Genomic DNA, 16,684 nt, shown 5'->3' with positions numbered 1-16,684 from the left:
AAGCGGTGGGTCACAGCTGCAGCTGCTAGTAGAGTAACCAGAAAGCTTTTAAGGCGAATAGAGCCTCCACACGGATGTTGAAAAGCCGTACGCATTTGTGGGATATGAAAGGTCACAAACATAAATAGGGTACGCACATGCTCATGAAAGACCTGAAAAAGCCCTAAATGGTTACCTCCGGCTGACCTTGAGGCCCTGTGCACGGTGAAGGGAATCCGCAGGCAGAGTTGCTGACCGCCCGCCTGAGTGCTGAAAGGCCCGCCTCAACAGGCGCACAGAGCCGTTTGGGAGACTGGGAAGCTCACTGATCGCAGGCATTTAAAGTCTCTGTCCAATCATTAGCGGACTGTTGAGCTGACCCAAGAGAGACTTCAGTGGCCACACAGGACAAATATTACAGACTAGACAGAACTAGTTCAGAAAAATCACTACAAAATACAACTACTACAAGCAGCAACAATACTTGGAATCTGATTTCCAGCATCACCACACTGTATTATTTAAAATGTCTAGTTTGGGACACCTGGGTGGCTGAGTCGGTCAAGCGTCTGCCTTCGGCTCAGGTCATGATCCCCGGGTCCTGGGATCGAGTCCCGCATCAGGGTCCCTGCTCGGCGAGGAGCCTGCTTCTCTCTCTGACCCTCCCCCCTCTCATGTACTCTCTCTCATTCTCGCTCTCTCAAATAAATAAATAAAATCTTAAAAAAAATAAAATAAAATAAAATAAAATGTCTAGTTTGGGACACCTGGGTGGCTGAGTCGGTCAAGTGTCTGCCTTCGGCTCAGGTCATGATCCCCGGGTCCTGGGATCGAGTCCCGCATCAGGGTCCCTGCTCGGCAGGGAGCCTGCTTCTCCCTCTGCCTGCCGCTCCCCCTGCTTGTGCGCTGACAAAATATTTTTTAAAAATTTTTAAAGTCTAGTTTTCTTTTTTGTTTTTAAAGATTTTATTTGTCAGCGAGCACAAGCGGGGGGAGAGGCAGAGGCAGGGGGAGAAGCAGGCTTCCCGCGGAGCAGGGAGCCTGACTTGGGACGCAATCCCAGGACCCTGGGATCATACCTGAGCTGAAGGCAGACACTTGACCGACTCAGCCACCCAGGTGTCCCTAAAATGTCTAGTTTTCAACAACAAAAAAAATTATAAGACACTGTAGAGAGCAAGATGGAGTCACTCACTCGAGCAGGAGCCTGTGTCAAGCAGGGACACAAGCAGGTAAAGGTACCGCAGCCACGAGATCCTGCCACGTCCAGCATCAGCTCACACCCCAGCACTGATAACCAGCAGAAGCAGAGGACGTCTGCAGGGCCCCAGACCCGTTAGATCCCTTTAAAAGGGAGGATTTTTGCAGCAAACTATCAGTCTCTTCGGACCTAACCCCTCTAGACAGACAGACGCCCTCAGTCTGACCACTTCAGAAAGGCAGTTGCTGCCCAAGGCTCTGCCCGGTTGATCTCCCAACAGGACTGAGATGCTTCCCTGCTTGAACATAAGGAGCAGTAAGTGCCAAGAGCTGACCCAGACCTGACTGAGACCTCATCTCAGCCGCCGCCCACAGACTGACTTCGTGTTTGGTTTGTGAACTCCCTACCCCCTTGTTATCTTGTTTGTTGTGTGCCGTATAAGAAGCCAAGTTAATCACATGGTGAAGTATCACTGAGGCTGGAATCCTAAACCTGCTTTATATTAACCTTGCTTTCTGATTGAATAAAGTGGACACTGGGGAAAGACACAGCTCATGTGTGCACCTTCACAGCGTGTTCAGGACACGTGCTCTACTGCATATTTGAATAGATAGAAGAAAGAATTAGTAAACTTGAAGTTAGGTCAATTGAGATTGTCCAGTCTGAGGAACAGGGAAAAAAAAAGACCATTGGTCTTTTTGGTGGAACACCATTAAGCATACCAGCCTATGCATAATTTTCAGGAGCAGAAAAGAGAAAAGGCACAGAAAGAATATTTGAAAAAATAATGCCTGAAAATTTCCTAGATTTGATGAAAAGCATGAATCTTCACATCCAGGAAACTCAATGAATGCCAAGTAGGATAAACTGAAAAAGATCCCCACTTAGACACTTCATAAATTGTTGAAAGCCAAAGAAAAAGACTCTTGAAACCAGCAAGAGAGAAGTGACTCATCACATATAAGCGATCGAAATAAAAACATGTATTTCACATTAGAAACCATGGAGGTCAAAAGGCAGTGGGATGACCTTTTCCAAGTGCTGAAAGAGCAAACCTACCAAGAATTCTATATATGGCAAAACTGTCCCTCAAAAACAAAGGATAAATTAAGACAACCCCAGATAAATAAACTAGGAGAGCTTGTTACAAGAACCCTGCCCTCCAAAAACTACTCAATGGGGTCTTCAGGCTGAAATAAAAGGACACGAGGCAGTAACTCAAATCCACATGAAGAAATAACACCAGTTAAAAAAAAAAAAAGGGACCAGTAAAGGTACATAGGTAAATATAAAAACAAATATAAATGCATTTTTGTTTATAATTTTTTCCTATCTGATTAAAAAAACCTGCATAAAAGTGATAACTATAAATCTGTGTGGACAGGCACAGGAGGCATAAAGATGGAATTTGTGACAACAGCATAAAGAAGGGGTGCGGTTATATAAGAGCAACATCTTTTAATACTACTGAAGTTAACTTACTGGTTTTTTAAAAATATTTTTATGTTTTTAATTTAAATTCAATTAACATATAGTATATTATTAGTTCCAGAGGTAGAGTTCAGTGATTTATTTTAAAGTATTTATTAGAGAGAGAGAGGGAGAGTTCGCGCGCACGCACGAGTTGGGGGAGGGGCAGAGGCAGAGGGAATCCTAAGCAGGCTCTGCTCAGAGCGACATGGTGCTCTATCCCATGACCCTGAGATCATGACGTGAGCTGAAACCAAGAGTTGGATGCTTAACTGACTGAGCCACCCTGGTGCCCCTAAAGATTTTATTTTTAAGTAATCTCTACACCCAATATGGGGCTCAAACTCAAACTCTGAATCCAAGAGTCCATGCTCTACCAACTGAGTCAGCCAGGTGTCCCAGAATTAATTTACTGTTAACCTAAATCAGATTATCAATTAAGATGTTAGTTGTAATCTCAAGGGCAACACTAAGAAAATTACTCAAAAGATATAGTCAAAGAAATAAGATGGTACACTGGAAAACAGCTATCTTAATCTTAAAAAATAAAAAAAAGTAAATGGATTAAAGTCTCCAATTAAAAGGCAGAAATTGGCATAATGGATTAAAAAAACCCAACTATATGGTGTCTATAAGAAACAAACTTTAGATTCAAGGATACAAATAGGTAGGAAGTAAAAATGTGGAAAAAGATATACCATCTATACTAACAGTAATCAAAAGAGAGCTATACTAACATCAAATGGTATAGACCTTAAAATAAAAATTGGTATCAGAGTTAAAGAAGGACATTTTATAATGAAAAAAGGACCAATCCATCAAGAAGACATAACAATTATGAATATATGTTTGCCTAACTGCCCCAAAATACATGAAGTAAAAGTTGACAGAATGGAAGGGAGAAATAGACAATTCAACAATAATAGCTGGAGACGGGGCACCTGGGTGGCTCAGTCGTTAAGCGTCTGCCTTCGGCTCAGATCATGGTCCCAGGGTCCTGGGATCGAGCCCCACATCGGGCTCTCTGCTCGGCGGGAAGCCTGCTTCTCCCTCTCCCCCTCCCTCTGCTTGTGTTCCCTCTCTCGCTGTGTTTCTCTCTGTCAAATAAATAAAATCTTTAAAAAAAAAACCCCAAAAAATAGCTGGAGACTTCAGCTATTACTTCCAGTAATGGACAGAACTAGAGAGAAGCTCAGCAAAGAAAGAGAAGACTTGAACAATGCTTAAGCCAGCTAGACTTAACATCCACCCCACAGAAAAGCACATATTCTTCTCAGTGCACATGGAACATTCTTCAGGATAGACCGTTATTTAGAAGATAAAACAAGTCTCAGTACATTTTAAAGTAGTAATATCATACAAAGTACGTTTTTTGACAACAGAATGAAATTAAAAATCAGTAACAAATAAATTTGGGAAATGCATACATACGTGAAAAATTAAATAACATATTCCTAAATAGCCAGTTAGTCAAAGAAGAAATCACAGGGAAAATTAGAACGTAATTTGAGGTGAATGAAAACAAAAACGGAGCGTACCAAAACATACGGGATGCGTCAAGAGCAGTGCTAAGGTGGAAATTCAGAGCTTTATATTCAACTTCTAGGTATATACCCAAGAGAAAACGTATCTTCACACAAAAACTTGCTCATGAATGTTGACAGGTGCATCCTCCATAATAACCAAGAAAGAGGAAACCCAAATGCCCATCAACTGACAGATGGGTAAACACAATGTGGCATGTCCAGACAGTGGAACGTATTTGGCCACGCAAGGAAGTTGTAACACATACTGCAATGCGGATGAACTTTGGAAGCATCCTGCTGAGTGAGAAGCCAGACACGGAAGACCACGTGTGTCTGAGGCTATCCATGTTAAAGTCTGAATCTGGGGTTAGAAAGTAGATTACTGGTGTCGGGCTGGAAGGGCAGGAGGCGTAGGCACAGGCTGCTTTGGGGGCAATGAGAGTGTTCTGAGGAACATGCACAGGCCTTGAAGACCAAGGTAAGGAGTTTGGGTCTCTCCTGGAGTGCTGGGCATCCCCTGAAGAGAGACAAGATTGACGCTGAGGCCAGGGTTGCATGAGTGTGCCAAGGGAAAAGGTGCATGCGGGTGGGAGGTGTTCAGGTTGGGATACTGTAACTTAGAGATGACCGTCACACATCCAGGAGGCCAGAGGTGACACACCGGGGCCTCAGAAGAGGGGCCTGGGCAGGAGACAGGACCTGAGTGTGGGCATGAAGGCAGTTGGGGCTTGCGGGTGCAGTTTTTGGCTAATGGTGTCCAGAGCAGTCCCCAACCTGCCGACGTTGAAACTTCAGGTGGAGTGGGGTGACTAGGCAAATGGTTTGAGAAGAGCGCAGGAGATCTGGGACACCCAGGTGAGTTGCTAGAGGCATCCCAAGGCCAAGTAGGGTGTCTGCGGTGGGCCTGGTTGTGGGGAGGCTGCTGGGTGTTCTGAGGTGGGTGGAGGGTGGCCTGCCTGGCTGGGGGCTGCTACCCTCACCTTCCTGGGCTCACCCCACACCACAAGCCATAGGCAACTCTCCAGGGCCCTGTGGAAGCTGTCAGGTCTGCCCCCCAGAGCTTCCTCCTGGACCTCTGGAGGGTCTCCCTCTGCTGCTTTTTTCTTTCATTTAACAAATACAGATGAATATTCTACCATGTATCTGGCTCTGAGCTAGAAAAGTGGCAGGAAATTACACAGTGTCCCTGCCCCCCATGGTGCTTCTGTTCTGGGGCGTGGGAAGCAAACAACAAATGAGTATGTCCTACTAAGTACTGATTATCAACACAACAACCATATACTTCCAAATTCATCTAGCTGGCAACTGAGTCCTCTTGCGAGCTGGGTTCAGCGATAGTCTCTCTTGTATTAGCTGGAACTAGATCTGAGTGTCAGAAAATAACTGCTTATATAAGGTACAAGTCTGTTTCTCTTTCCAGTAAATGAGGCCCAGTTGAGCAAACCAGGGCTGTGTGATGCCTTTGGATGGTCGGGGAGTCCCTGCTCCTCTCCCTCCGTTCTCAACACAGGCTGTACCTCGTGTCTTAGACACACTTCACGTTCCGACCATCACTTCCACATTCCCATGGGCAGGGGAAAGGAAAGGGCTCAGAGGGCCGGTCTCTCTGGGTGAGGTCTTTGGTATTCACCCCGAAGCTTCTGTTCGTATCCTATTGGCGCCCCCATAGTCACAAGGCCACACCTCCAGGCACAGGGATCAAAATTGGGCTCTATGACTAAGAAGGACAGATACTGGGGACACGTCACAGACCTTGCCACACCATCAATATAAAGCATTTAGGACCTTATACTCTGTCCTTGTACATCTGACCTACATCTTTACAGCTTGACATTCCCTTGTTTTTTCCTTCTCCTTTAAGTAGGCTCCACGCCCAGTGTGGAGCCCAACGCAGGGCTTGAACTCACAACCCTGAGATCAAGACCTGAGCTGAGACCAAGAGTCAGACACTTAACTGACTGAGCCACCCAGGTGCCCTGAGCTTTCCTTGTTTTAAAACAATGTATAGGGGCGCCTGGGTGGCTCAGTCAGTTAGCGCCTGCCTTCGTCTCAGGTCATGATCTCGGGGTCCTGGGCTCCCTGCTCGGCGGGGAGCCTGCTCCCTCTCCTCCCTGCTCGTGCTTCTGTTGTTATCTCTGTCTCTCAAGTAAATAAAAGTAAAATCTTAAAAAAAAAGTATCGTACAAGTGACATTACTGAAAATCACAACAGCAATCCCACTTCCCTGACAAATCAACTTTGTCGTTCCCATGGTTTCAAATCTTTTGTATAGACAGGAAGAATTCTGCACAGGTAAGTTCAGAACACAATTGAGGTAATCTTTTTGCTTTTGCTCCCCTACCTGTATGTTCCACGATTTAATATATTTTCAAGATGTGTGTTTTAAGGGACTAACTGCAGTTAAAAATGGCTGATTGAGGCCAAAGCCTGGCTAAAAGGCCTAGAAGGGGTTTTGTACTGGATGCCAGCTCCCACACACACAGACAGCAGGGACTAAGACAGAGCGGAGACGTCTGTGCGTCTTAAGAGGACAGCAAGGCCACGGAGAAGTGGGGCCTGACCTATGAGAGGTCAGACTCAACAACAGCCAGCCTGGGAGGCATCCTGGGGTGCTGAGGCTCCGAGTCTCTCTCCAGCCTCAGGAGCAGAACAGTTTGCTCAACAATAAAGGGATCCCAGCTGGATCTTGGGAATAAGCAGGCCAGTGACAGGCCGCTAGTCACAGTGGGTCTCCAACACCCTTGCCGACCGCCATCCCCCACAATGCCGGACACAGAGGTGCCCATCAGCAGAGAACCAGCAGGGCTCTGCGGGCTAGAGCTTCCTCCATAGGACCTCCCAGGCCCCACCATTCTGGGTGTGGCACTGAAGAGATACTCTGTGTGGGGCCACTCTGCCGCCCCATCAGACCCTTCCGGGGAGCTGATGTGGGCCTGGCATCGCTGAAAAGCTACATTTTGCTTTTTTTTTCCCTTTCTTCCCTCCAGGATGGACACTAACCTCCCGACTCCTTTCAGGGGACCCGTGGCCTGCTGCCCCGAGGTGGTGCTGGGTGGGCTGTTCCACCTTGGTCTGCCTCTTAGGGTTGGCTGGCCTGGGCCGGCTCAGCTCCAAGGAAGCTGGCTAGGTGCCCCTCCCAGACCCACGCCGCGGTTCTGGCCTCGGTAGTGCCACTCCCCACGCCCCAGGTCTTCTCTGCAGGGCTCCAGCTCCAGCCCCTTTGCCCCTTCAACTCCAGCGCTGCAGACAGAGCAGTGTGGTCTCTGGGACCTCAGATCCTGTCAGGCCCCAAGCCCTGCTCCCACTGTGTTTCCTCTTACCCAGCACCCTGCCTCCTACCGTGATGCTTCTGGGGCGGGGGCCAGGGCGGGGTCTGCGTGCCGTTTTCAGTCCAAGCCCAGTGTCCACCCGAGGCTCTCCTCTGAGGCTCGTGTGGCTGGGCCCTCACTCCTGCCAGCAGTAAGTGGACCAGGGCAGTGCCCTCCAGAAAGGAGGTGTGTGGGAAGGCCAGGCCTTCAGGCAGAGCTTCTCGCCCACGGGCCTGGGGGCCCCGCACGGACAGCAGACAGTTGGCCAACAGCCCAAAGGGCAGCTGGAACAAAACTCCTGTTTATTTCCCAAGAGGGAGACAACGCGGGGGGGGGGTCCCCACCCCAGTCCTGACGCTGCAGGGCCGTGGGCCACACATCACTTCCAGAAGAGCACGTTCCAGAAGAGCAGCCAGCAGGGGTAGAGGCCCAGGGCCAGCAGCGGAAAGAGCAGGGCGCCGTAGGTGTGGTGCTCCAGCATGCCCTGGGCCAGCGCGGCCAGGAAGAGCTGCCAGCCCTCGGCCAGCGACACAGGAGCCTCCTGCAGCTCCCGCCACACGAACAGGCCGCCCAGCAGTGTGGCGGCCGGGCTCGTCAGCACCAGCAGGGCGGCCCAGAGCGGCCTGGGTGGAGGGGCAGGGTCAGGTCGGGCTCTGGGGGGGGCACAGACACCGGGTGGGCGAGGGGGTCCGCGGGAGGGCACAGTGGGAGTGGGCGAGGGGGTCCGGGGGAGGGCACAGTGGTGGTAAGGAGCACAGGGCCTGGGCTTGGGGCACGGCACCGCACGTACCGGGGCCCACAGGGCTTGGTGAGGGCAGCAGCGGGCACCATGGTGGCAGCCAGCAGGAAGCCCAGCGAGAAGTTGGTGAGGGCAATGCAGGCCAACTGCAGGACCAGGTATATGAGGGCCACCAGCTTCAGCACCATCCAGCCTCTGTCTGGGGCCTGTGTGCTCACCACCCTGCAAGGCGAGGGGCTCAGAGGCGGTGCGTGTGCGGCCAGGGTGCCCCCCCCCCCCCCCGGCCTAGCTCCTCACCGCTGGGTGCTGTGTGGAAGGGCCAGGCCCGCTGCATAGATGGCCAGCAGGGTCAGCACCACGGCCTCGGCCTCGGCCACGGGGAAGTGCTGGGCAGCCACGTGTTGGCCCAGCACGGGCAGGATGTAAAGGGCCAGGCCCGTGGCCTGTGAGATCAGCAAGGGCGCCACAAGCGAGGCCAGCCCCACGGTCTGCAAGGGCACACGGACACTGGGGAGATGGGCCCTGGGGCCAGGGGGCCCCAAGGATGCTCACCACCACCCCACCGATCAAGACTGCACTGCAGCAGTAACGATCACCGGAACCCCGGAAGCCCACCCCAAAAGCAGGAGCGGGGGGACCATCACCTGTGTTGGCAGGAGGGGAGGACTAGGTCCAGAGGTCCCCCCAGGCTCCTCAGGGCCCACTCCGGCCTCATGCAACTGCATCCACAGTTCTAGAGCGTGGTCTAGTCAAGGACCCTGACGACGGGTGTGATGGAATCCGCCCGGCAGGGGACCCGGGGCTCACTCCCACTCCCCCCCTTCAAGTACGGACGGTCCTCCCCAGCCTAGAGTGGAGAGGACCTGAGGCTGGCCACAAGTGGACACGGGGTTCAGAGGATATCTTGAGACCAAGGACCAAGAGCAAAAAGCCAACAGCAGGCATGTAGAGGCCGATGGAGACGAAGCGGGAAAGCGCGGGAAGCAGGTAGAAGAAGAAGGACTGGTGCAGGCGCTCCAGGAGATGGTTGAGCTTGCGGAACACGCCCTCCAGGGCCCTGCCAGGGTGGGATGGCATCATGGCCAGCCAGGCCCCCCAGACGCCCCCCAATCCACCCCAAGATGGAAGGGGGGTCCAGAAGCCACTTACTTGCCCACTGCCACCAAGTCATACTTATATTGTCGGAAGCTGTTAATGCCACGGATGGTCAGGGCCTCCACACGGTAGCGCAGGAAGAGGCCGTGAGGGCCATGGGGGCGGCCAGAGGCCTGCTGCAGAACCATGAGCAGCAGGGTCTGCAGACCCTGCAGCGGCCCATCTATGGATGTCCAGTCCTGGGGCTGGAGCTTAGAGGGTTTGGGGGCACGGTCAGAGAAGCCCCACACAGGGCCCACACTTCCCAGGCAGGCTGCCCCCCTTACCTTGCCCTGGAGAGTACACAGCAGCCCCCCTTTCTGACAGAAAGTCTGGAAGAGGTTGAGCAGATCGAGGTTGGGCAGCTGCCCGTTGAGCCCCTCCACAGCCACATCAAGGCTTGTGACCACATCACTGCTCAGCTCCAAGGCCACAGCTGCCTGGATGGCCCCAGCCCGGCCCTGCAGAGGGGATGACTGCATGCCTGTAGGAGCAGGTGAAGAAGCTGCCTATGGGGGGCCGACGAGGACAGTGAGCCTGACAGAGGGACCAGGGCAAGAGCACCCACCGGTGATGTTGACATCGTGGTAGGCCTCCAGCCAAGCCTCAGTGCCCAGAAGGTCTTGTTCTGTCACCAGGAAGATGATATCTTTGGCCCAGTAAATCTGCCCTGGAGGCCAGAAGCTAGGTCAGCAGGGCCTGGGACAATGACCAAACCCTCCCTTGCCAGCAGCAGCCCCTGAGCCTCACCCCGAAAGTGGGCAGCAAGTGCCAGCAGCAGCCCCACAGCCTGGCTGTTGGTGGAGTCAGGGCCGCAGGGTACGGTGAGCACCAGGGACTCGGTGCTGGCAGCGCGCGGGGCCCGCAGGATGCCATACACGTTGGTACCTGACACCATCTGCGTGCAGTATCGCAGAAGCGTCAGCACCACCCCACCCCGGACGGCTGAAGCCTCTCCCTCGTCGCCCTAGATTGCCCACCAGGGATTCCCGGGGCCCCAGGACATGCCACCACCGGGCTTCCCGGCCCCAAGCCGCCCTCTTGAGGTGCTTTTTGGTCCCACGCACACCCCCTCCCCCACAGTACATAGCGCTCGTGGGTCTCATCAGGAAAGGGCAGTTTCCGGGAGAAACTCTGCGTGTAGACCTCCAGCCCCACTGACCGCATCGTCCGCTCCAGCCACGCCACCGGCAGAGCCCTAGAGACACAACGAGAGCCGCTAGGCAGAGCTCCCTGGCTCTGAGCACCACTGTCTCCCCGTACCCGCAGCTCTCCGCTCACCCCGACTTCCTGCGGTGGGCAGCAAAGTCTCGGGCAAAGCTCCGGGCACGGTCTCCGCCCGCAAACTGCTCCTCCACCATGGTGGAGCCCATGGCGTTCTCCGACATGTAAGTGCGTTGGGTCAACGGCGGGAAAGCCAGCGCCAGGAACCAGGCGATGCCCGCCACGTAGCTGAGCACGCTGCAGGGAGAGGGTGGAGGGGGCCCCGGAGCATTAGCGCGTCCGGGGACTCCCGCCCGTGGCCTCCACCTCTGCACCGGGGATGGCGGGGGCGTGTCTGAGGGACCTGACCCCGGAATCCCGGCACTCGGGACGTCGGGCGGGAGGGCTGAGCCCCAGACCCGATGCCCCGAGCGAGGCCCTCGGGCGCGACGCGACTGGCGCGAGCAACCCGCGGGGGGGGGGGGCGTCGGCAGCTCGAGCCCTGGGTCCTCCGGGCCCCGCCTTCCTGGGCCCAGCGCTCACCAGAGCGGCGCGTTCAGACGCAGCACGAGGCGGGCGAGGGCGCGCCGGCGCACCGGGTCCGACAGGAGGCCCATGGCGAGCAGAGGCGGCTTCGGGGCCGCGCTCGCCCGCCAGCTCCAGCCGCCTAACCGGCGCCGCGCTCCCGCCGGACCCGAAGCCCCGCGCCCGCTCGCACTTCCGGTCCCGAAGGCCCTCGCGCCGCCGCGCATGCGCAGAGCAGAGGTGGTACGGGGCTGGACTGAGGTGGGAGTGTCTCCGCCCGCCCGGAGCGGCTTCCAGGAGGACCCGTCTCCAGCAGGACGACCGGCCGGCAGGTGTACTGCGCCAGAGGAAAGCAGTGAAGATGACCAGCTGCCGCCGCGGCTGGTTGGGGAGAGCGAGAATCAGGGAGGAGATGAACAGGACAGGTGGGAGGGAAACTGGAGAGCACGGACGCCCCAGATGTTGAACGTGCTGCTACGGCAATGACAGGCCTGGGTGCCATGGGGTGGGTAGGGAAGGAAGAGGGTTCCCGTTGACTGAGAGACCAAGGCATTGGCAGATTCATTTCTATGGATGTTGGTCAAAAATGGCAGTGAGTGCAGAAGGGAAATCACAGTGTGAGCCCAGCACCAAAGTTATCAGGGTCAGATGACCACCGGGAGGAAGGTGCAGATGGTACTCTTGGCCAAAAGGGTTTCAAAAGAGCTGGGATATGTGGAGTAGAAAGTGGGGAGCACTCCTATTCAGATCAGGAGGTGCCTGGGTGAGGGCTGCAAAGGCCAGTGTTTGGGGTTCAGGCAGGCGGCGCATGCGCGTCTGTCTTTGCGTATGTAGTGAAGACCCCTTCGCAACCCCTTCCCCCAGGTGAGAACATGTTATCTGTTGTACTTTTGGAGTCTGAGGTTAAGTAGGCCCCAAGCGCTCCTAGGGTGGAAGGGGCCATTCAGTTCAAGCCATAGTCCAGAGGATGTGGGGCATGGCCCCCACATCTCCATGGTGGGCCCCGGATATGCTGGCGTGAAAACAGACTCCAGTCCAGTGGCTTGGCTCGTTATGCCAGGCCACGTCTCACTGCTCAGCTGCCTTGAACCTTCCGGGCACAACTGCTTTGTTCATCCAGGGACACACTCCCCACCCCCCCGGCCCCTTCTTCGGGCTGTGAGCCTTGAGGCTGCAAGAGGTATGTATTTCATGTGTGGAGGATGGGGACGGTCCCTAGTCACCGCAGGGGCAAGCACCAGGCCAGGCTCTGAGGGTGTAGTAGTGCTGTGGGGAGATCAAAATACAGCAGATTATGTGTGGGTTTTATTCTGGGCATGAGGGGGCCAGATGCTCAGTCCCCTAGCAAAGTAGAGGCCTCACGTACATGTTGCCGAACCACACGGTCCAGCAGTGTGTGCACGTCCCGGGCAGCCCGGGCAGCGGCCTCTAGCACCTGCTCCAGGTGGTCCTCATGTAGCCTGGCATCCATTTCAAGGAGTGCAATCTGGCCTGAGGCTGGCAGCAAGGCCAGGGCCAGCTGAGGACCACCAGCTGCCTCTTCCACGTGGCTGAGGTCCGCCAGAGCTGTGTTGTCCACAAAGCCAGCTGAGCAGGCACACACAAAGTCCTGCATGGGTATTCCGGCATCCAGCACTGCCAGCGTGGCTGCATTCACACAAGCTGCATAGGTCCCACCGTCTGCCTGCAGCACCTGCAGGAACCCCCCAGTGGCATCAGTCCCTTAGGCTCTTGACCCCTGACTGCCATCCCCACCTCCCCCTCCAACCCTCTCCCTCCCTGGGTTGATGGCTGCTGCTTGCTCACCTGCACATATATATCAATCTGGGAGCGTGGGTGCAGCTGTGTAAGGATGGCGGCCTCAAAGGTCTGACGCAGCTGCAGGCCCATCTCGCAAGACTTACGGTCCCCGTGTGGTCGCCGCTTGCGTTCGCCTGTGCTGAAGGTCGCAGAACTATACTGACAGTTCACCAGGGCCCTGTCTGGCAGGGCTCGTGCTCGGGAGCCCCGGATCTGGGGGAGGAAGGACACATGAGCCAGGCTCACTGCTCCCCAGCTCACACTACCCTTCCTTTGGCTCAGGCCCCAGACCTCAGCTTCCCTCTCACGCTCCTTCTACTTCCAACATCTCCAGAAGCACAGCTACTTTACCTCCGCAACAGCCTGTGGGAGCGCCGGTTGGCCAGTCTCTAAGCCACCATCGTGCCTGGGTATGATTTCTCTTAACAGGCCTCTCTGTTTCCATCCCCGCCTCATCTCCTCCCAACCCATTCTCCACTTGTAGCCAGAGCGGGTATATTCACAAATATCAAGTCTGATTTCGTCTCCTCTACACATTCACATATTCTACTGCCTCGCAAAGCTTCCCCATCACGTGTGAGATAAAATCCTAGTTTCCCCGGTCTACAAAGCGGCGAGTTCTTGCGTCCCCAGAGACACCTCGCTCCCATCTTGAGTTCTTCCCCATCTCCCCACGAGCAGCCCTTCTGCCCTGCAAACGCGCCACGCTTGTTTCCACCCCAGCGCTCTTCCCTTCTCCAGCAATGGAGACATGGCACTAAAACCAGGTTTTATTTACAGTCCCTGTCCTCGCGGAGTTTACGTTCCCGTGAGGAGTTAAAGGGAGGGCTAGTTGAATTGATGTCTGAGGTGACCGGTTTTGGAAAGGCAGGGAAGGGTGTGGGGGTAGGGGAGGGGGCTCGCCACGTGAGTAAGGTGGTCGGGGGAGGCGGCCCCCGGAGGATGACGTTGGAGTGGACCGCCGAGAGGAGCAGGAGGCGGAGGAGAGAGCGGGAGCGCGCCTGGCGCTTCCAGGAATAGCAAGGATGGGTGCAGGGCGGAGGGGACGGCGGCCGGTGCGAAAGGTGGGGACCGCGGTGCACCACACTGCAAGGACCTTGGCTTGGACTCCGAGCGAGCCGCGACGGAGAAGATGGGCTGCGTGAACGGAGGCGCGCCAGCCGGGCCTCCAGAGCCTCAGCTCAGCCCGTAGGCCCCGCGCACCCCGCCCGGCTCGCGCATGCCCACTCGCCTCGTGCGGCCCGTAGACCACCGCCAGCGCCTTGGTGTTGCCTTGCTCGATGTAGGCCGAGCCGTCGGCCTGCGCGAACACGCCCATCCGCGCCTGGATCTTGCGCAGCTCCCCCGCGCGCCGTCCGTCCACCCGGTAGCCCTGGTCCGACAGGAGCTCCAAGCCCGCCATGTCGCCCGGCTGCTAGCCGCGCTTCCGCCTCCCTCAAAACTACAGCTCCCGGCGGCTCTACCCCCACTTCCGACCTCCCAGGGGCCCACGGCTTCCGCCGGTCCAACCCCCCACTTCCGGCTCGGAGAACTACGGTTCCCCCAGGGCGCCAGGCGGCCCCACTTAGTCTCTACTTCTGGTCGTGGGAAACTACGCTCCCCCGCGGCGCCACTTTCCTCACTTCCGGCCCGGGAATGTGCGGACCCAGGGGAGGAGGGCTGTGCCACGGCTGCCAGAGGTGGGGACCGGCTCGGGCAAGAACCCCCGGTCGCGCCCCCTTGGGTCTGTCGTGGGGGCGGTCCTTATGCTCCCCGGGACCTCCCTGGCTTTTGCCGCACGCGCCTACGCCGGCTCCCAAAGCTCTTAGGACTCCCGCCGCGCCTGCGCCCCGCTGGCCCCGCCCCCACCGAGCCCCTGCGCCTCCGCCTGCGCCTGCGCCTGCGCCCGCCGGCTCCACCCCACACCTGCGCCCGCGCCCCGCCAGCCCCGCCCCGCGCCTGCACCTGCGCCCCGCCGGCCCTGGCTCGCCCGCTAGCTGGCCTCTGCCGCTCCGCATCCCCGGAGGCTCCTTGCGGGTTCGGCGGGCGAGCGCAGCTGGTGCTGGAAGGAAGTGGCGTCCTGTCTCTGATGGTTTCTAGTTCTTCCGCAGCCATAAATGCATTCATTCTCCCAAGCTGAGGCACCCTTGTGTTTTTTTTGTTTTCTTACCGTTTAGTGTTTACATTTGTTCATTGAAAAAATTGACGCATAATTTGTATCGTACAAAGGCATGCTCATATTCTTTTTATTTTATTTTTTAAAATATTTTATTTATTCATTAGAGAGAGAGCATGAGCAGAAGGGAGCAGCAGGCAGAGGGAGAAGCTGACTCCCTGCTGACCTGGGATCCCTTGGCAGGACTCACTCCCAGGACCCTGAGGTCATGACCTGAGCCAAAGGCACTTAACCATCTGAGCCACCCAGGTGCCCCTCATTCTCTTTAGATAGCGATGTAGGAAAGATGTTAGGGTTCGAAGCCAACCGCCAAGAAAGAATTCTCAAGATGTCTTGGGTGCAAAAAGGTGATTTTAGGGACGCCTGGGTGGCTCTGTTGGTTGGGCGTCTGCCTTCAGCTCAGGTCATGATCCCAGGGTCCTGGGATTGAGTCCTGCATCGGGCTCCCTGCTCAGCGGGGAGTCTGCTTCTCCCTCTCCCACTCCCCCTGCTTGTGTGCTTTCTCTCTGACAAATAAATAAAATCTTCCTTTAAAAAAAAAAAAGTGGTTATATTAAAGCACAGGGACAGAACCCATGGGCAGAAAGAGCCACCCTGGGGTCATGAGGAGTGACCCATTATACACTTTCAAGTTGGGAGGGGGTTAGGGAGAGCGTAAGTCTCTAAGGAATTTTGGAAGCAAGATTTCCAGGACCTCGAGGGGGCTAGCTATTGTTGGGAAAAGGTTATTTATTACTGTCTAATAAAACCTTAGTCATGAGACCCTTCAGATGCAGATCAGTGGGTCATATGCTTGGGGGGTGGTTAGAGATAAAGGAGATTTCTAAAGGACTTTTTGTATGTTAATGTAGATTCACAGGATCAGGGAGGGGGAGTCAGGCTAGGATTGCCTCTTGCCCTTAGCAAAGTGTCAACATCTGAGGCAGTCGAATCCCTAGAGGAATGTCACTCTGCCTGTTTCAAGGACTTGTCAATGGGCTGTAAGGAAATTTAATCATTTTTCTTCTGCCTTTGCTTCCCACATCAATAGGGCATTTAAGACTTTCTTTTCCTCGTTTGCGTAACCTTAGTGACTTTGAATAACAAAAAGCAATTATATTATTGAGTCTTGCAGTCCTGACCTGGGCACATCTAGTTGGTTTGCACTTAGGATCTTTCCTGCCGGTGGTCACTGCGAATGGTGACAGCTGTGGTCTTGAGGGCTTCCTCTCTCACATCTTTGGTGATTGATGCTGGCTGTTGGTCAGGACCTCATCCGGGTTGGTGGCCTCTCTGTGCAGCCAATGTTTCCTGGAAGCATGGCGCCTGGACTCCAAGGTGACCTCAAAAGACAACAAGGTGGGCACGTATGGACCTAGCCTCAGAAGTCATATAGTGTTATTCCCACCAGACTATATGGGTCAAGGTGGTCACAAAGGTGTGCCCAGGCTCATGTCCCCAGGAGGGGACATGGACCCTGCCCCACAAGAGAAGCAAGATCAACATCAGGCCATAAGAAGAGCAGGTAGAGGGCGCCTGGGTGGCTCAGTTGGTTAAGTGACTGCCTTCAGCTCAGGTCATGATCCCAGGGTCCTGGGATCGAGTCCCACATCGGGCTCCTGGCTCAGCGGGGAGCCTGCTTCTCCCTCTGACCCTCTCCCCTCT

General features: G+C 55.1%; 2 protein-coding genes across 3 annotated transcripts; both read right to left on the bottom strand.

Annotated features, from left to right (window-relative positions):
• Nucleotides 1-7,769: 7,769 nt before the first annotated feature.
• Nucleotides 7,770-11,297, bottom strand: GPAA1 (glycosylphosphatidylinositol anchor attachment 1). Of its 2 annotated transcripts, none has more exons than XM_021688531.2 (12): nucleotides 11,104-11,297; nucleotides 10,639-10,818; nucleotides 10,444-10,555; nucleotides 10,108-10,255; nucleotides 9,926-10,027; nucleotides 9,645-9,841; nucleotides 9,373-9,569; nucleotides 9,127-9,280; nucleotides 8,868-8,963; nucleotides 8,521-8,711; nucleotides 8,275-8,445; nucleotides 7,770-8,107 (listed from the first exon to the last, which is right to left on the bottom strand). In XM_021688531.2, exons 1-12 carry the CDS (start codon nucleotides 11,175-11,177, stop codon nucleotides 7,864-7,866), a joined length of 1,866 nt encoding a protein of 621 aa, XP_021544206.1. In that variant the 5' UTR covers nucleotides 11,178-11,297; the 3' UTR covers nucleotides 7,770-7,863. The 2 variants fall into 2 exon arrangements, with proteins under 2 accessions (XP_021544206.1, XP_021544208.1); XM_021688533.2 differs by having other exon boundaries at nucleotides 9,373-9,494.
• A 1,085-nt stretch (nucleotides 11,298-12,382) lies between these two features.
• On the bottom strand, nucleotides 12,383-14,506 carry EXOSC4 (exosome component 4). Its single transcript, XM_021688843.2, has 3 exons — nucleotides 14,117-14,506; nucleotides 12,892-13,098; nucleotides 12,383-12,778 (listed from the first exon to the last, which is right to left on the bottom strand). The coding sequence occupies exons 1-3, from the start codon at nucleotides 14,285-14,287 to the stop codon at nucleotides 12,419-12,421; spliced, it is 738 nt and encodes a 245-aa protein (XP_021544518.1). The 5' UTR covers nucleotides 14,288-14,506; the 3' UTR covers nucleotides 12,383-12,418.
• Nucleotides 14,507-16,684: the final 2,178 nt, after the last annotated feature.

This window comes from Neomonachus schauinslandi, chromosome 4 (genome assembly GCF_002201575.2).
Source record: "Neomonachus schauinslandi chromosome 4, ASM220157v2, whole genome shotgun sequence".
Classification (NCBI taxonomy): domain Eukaryota; kingdom Metazoa; phylum Chordata; class Mammalia; order Carnivora; family Phocidae; genus Neomonachus; species Neomonachus schauinslandi.
The sequence above is the reverse complement of the archived record's forward strand: the minus strand, read 5'-3'. Positions and strand labels throughout refer to the sequence as shown.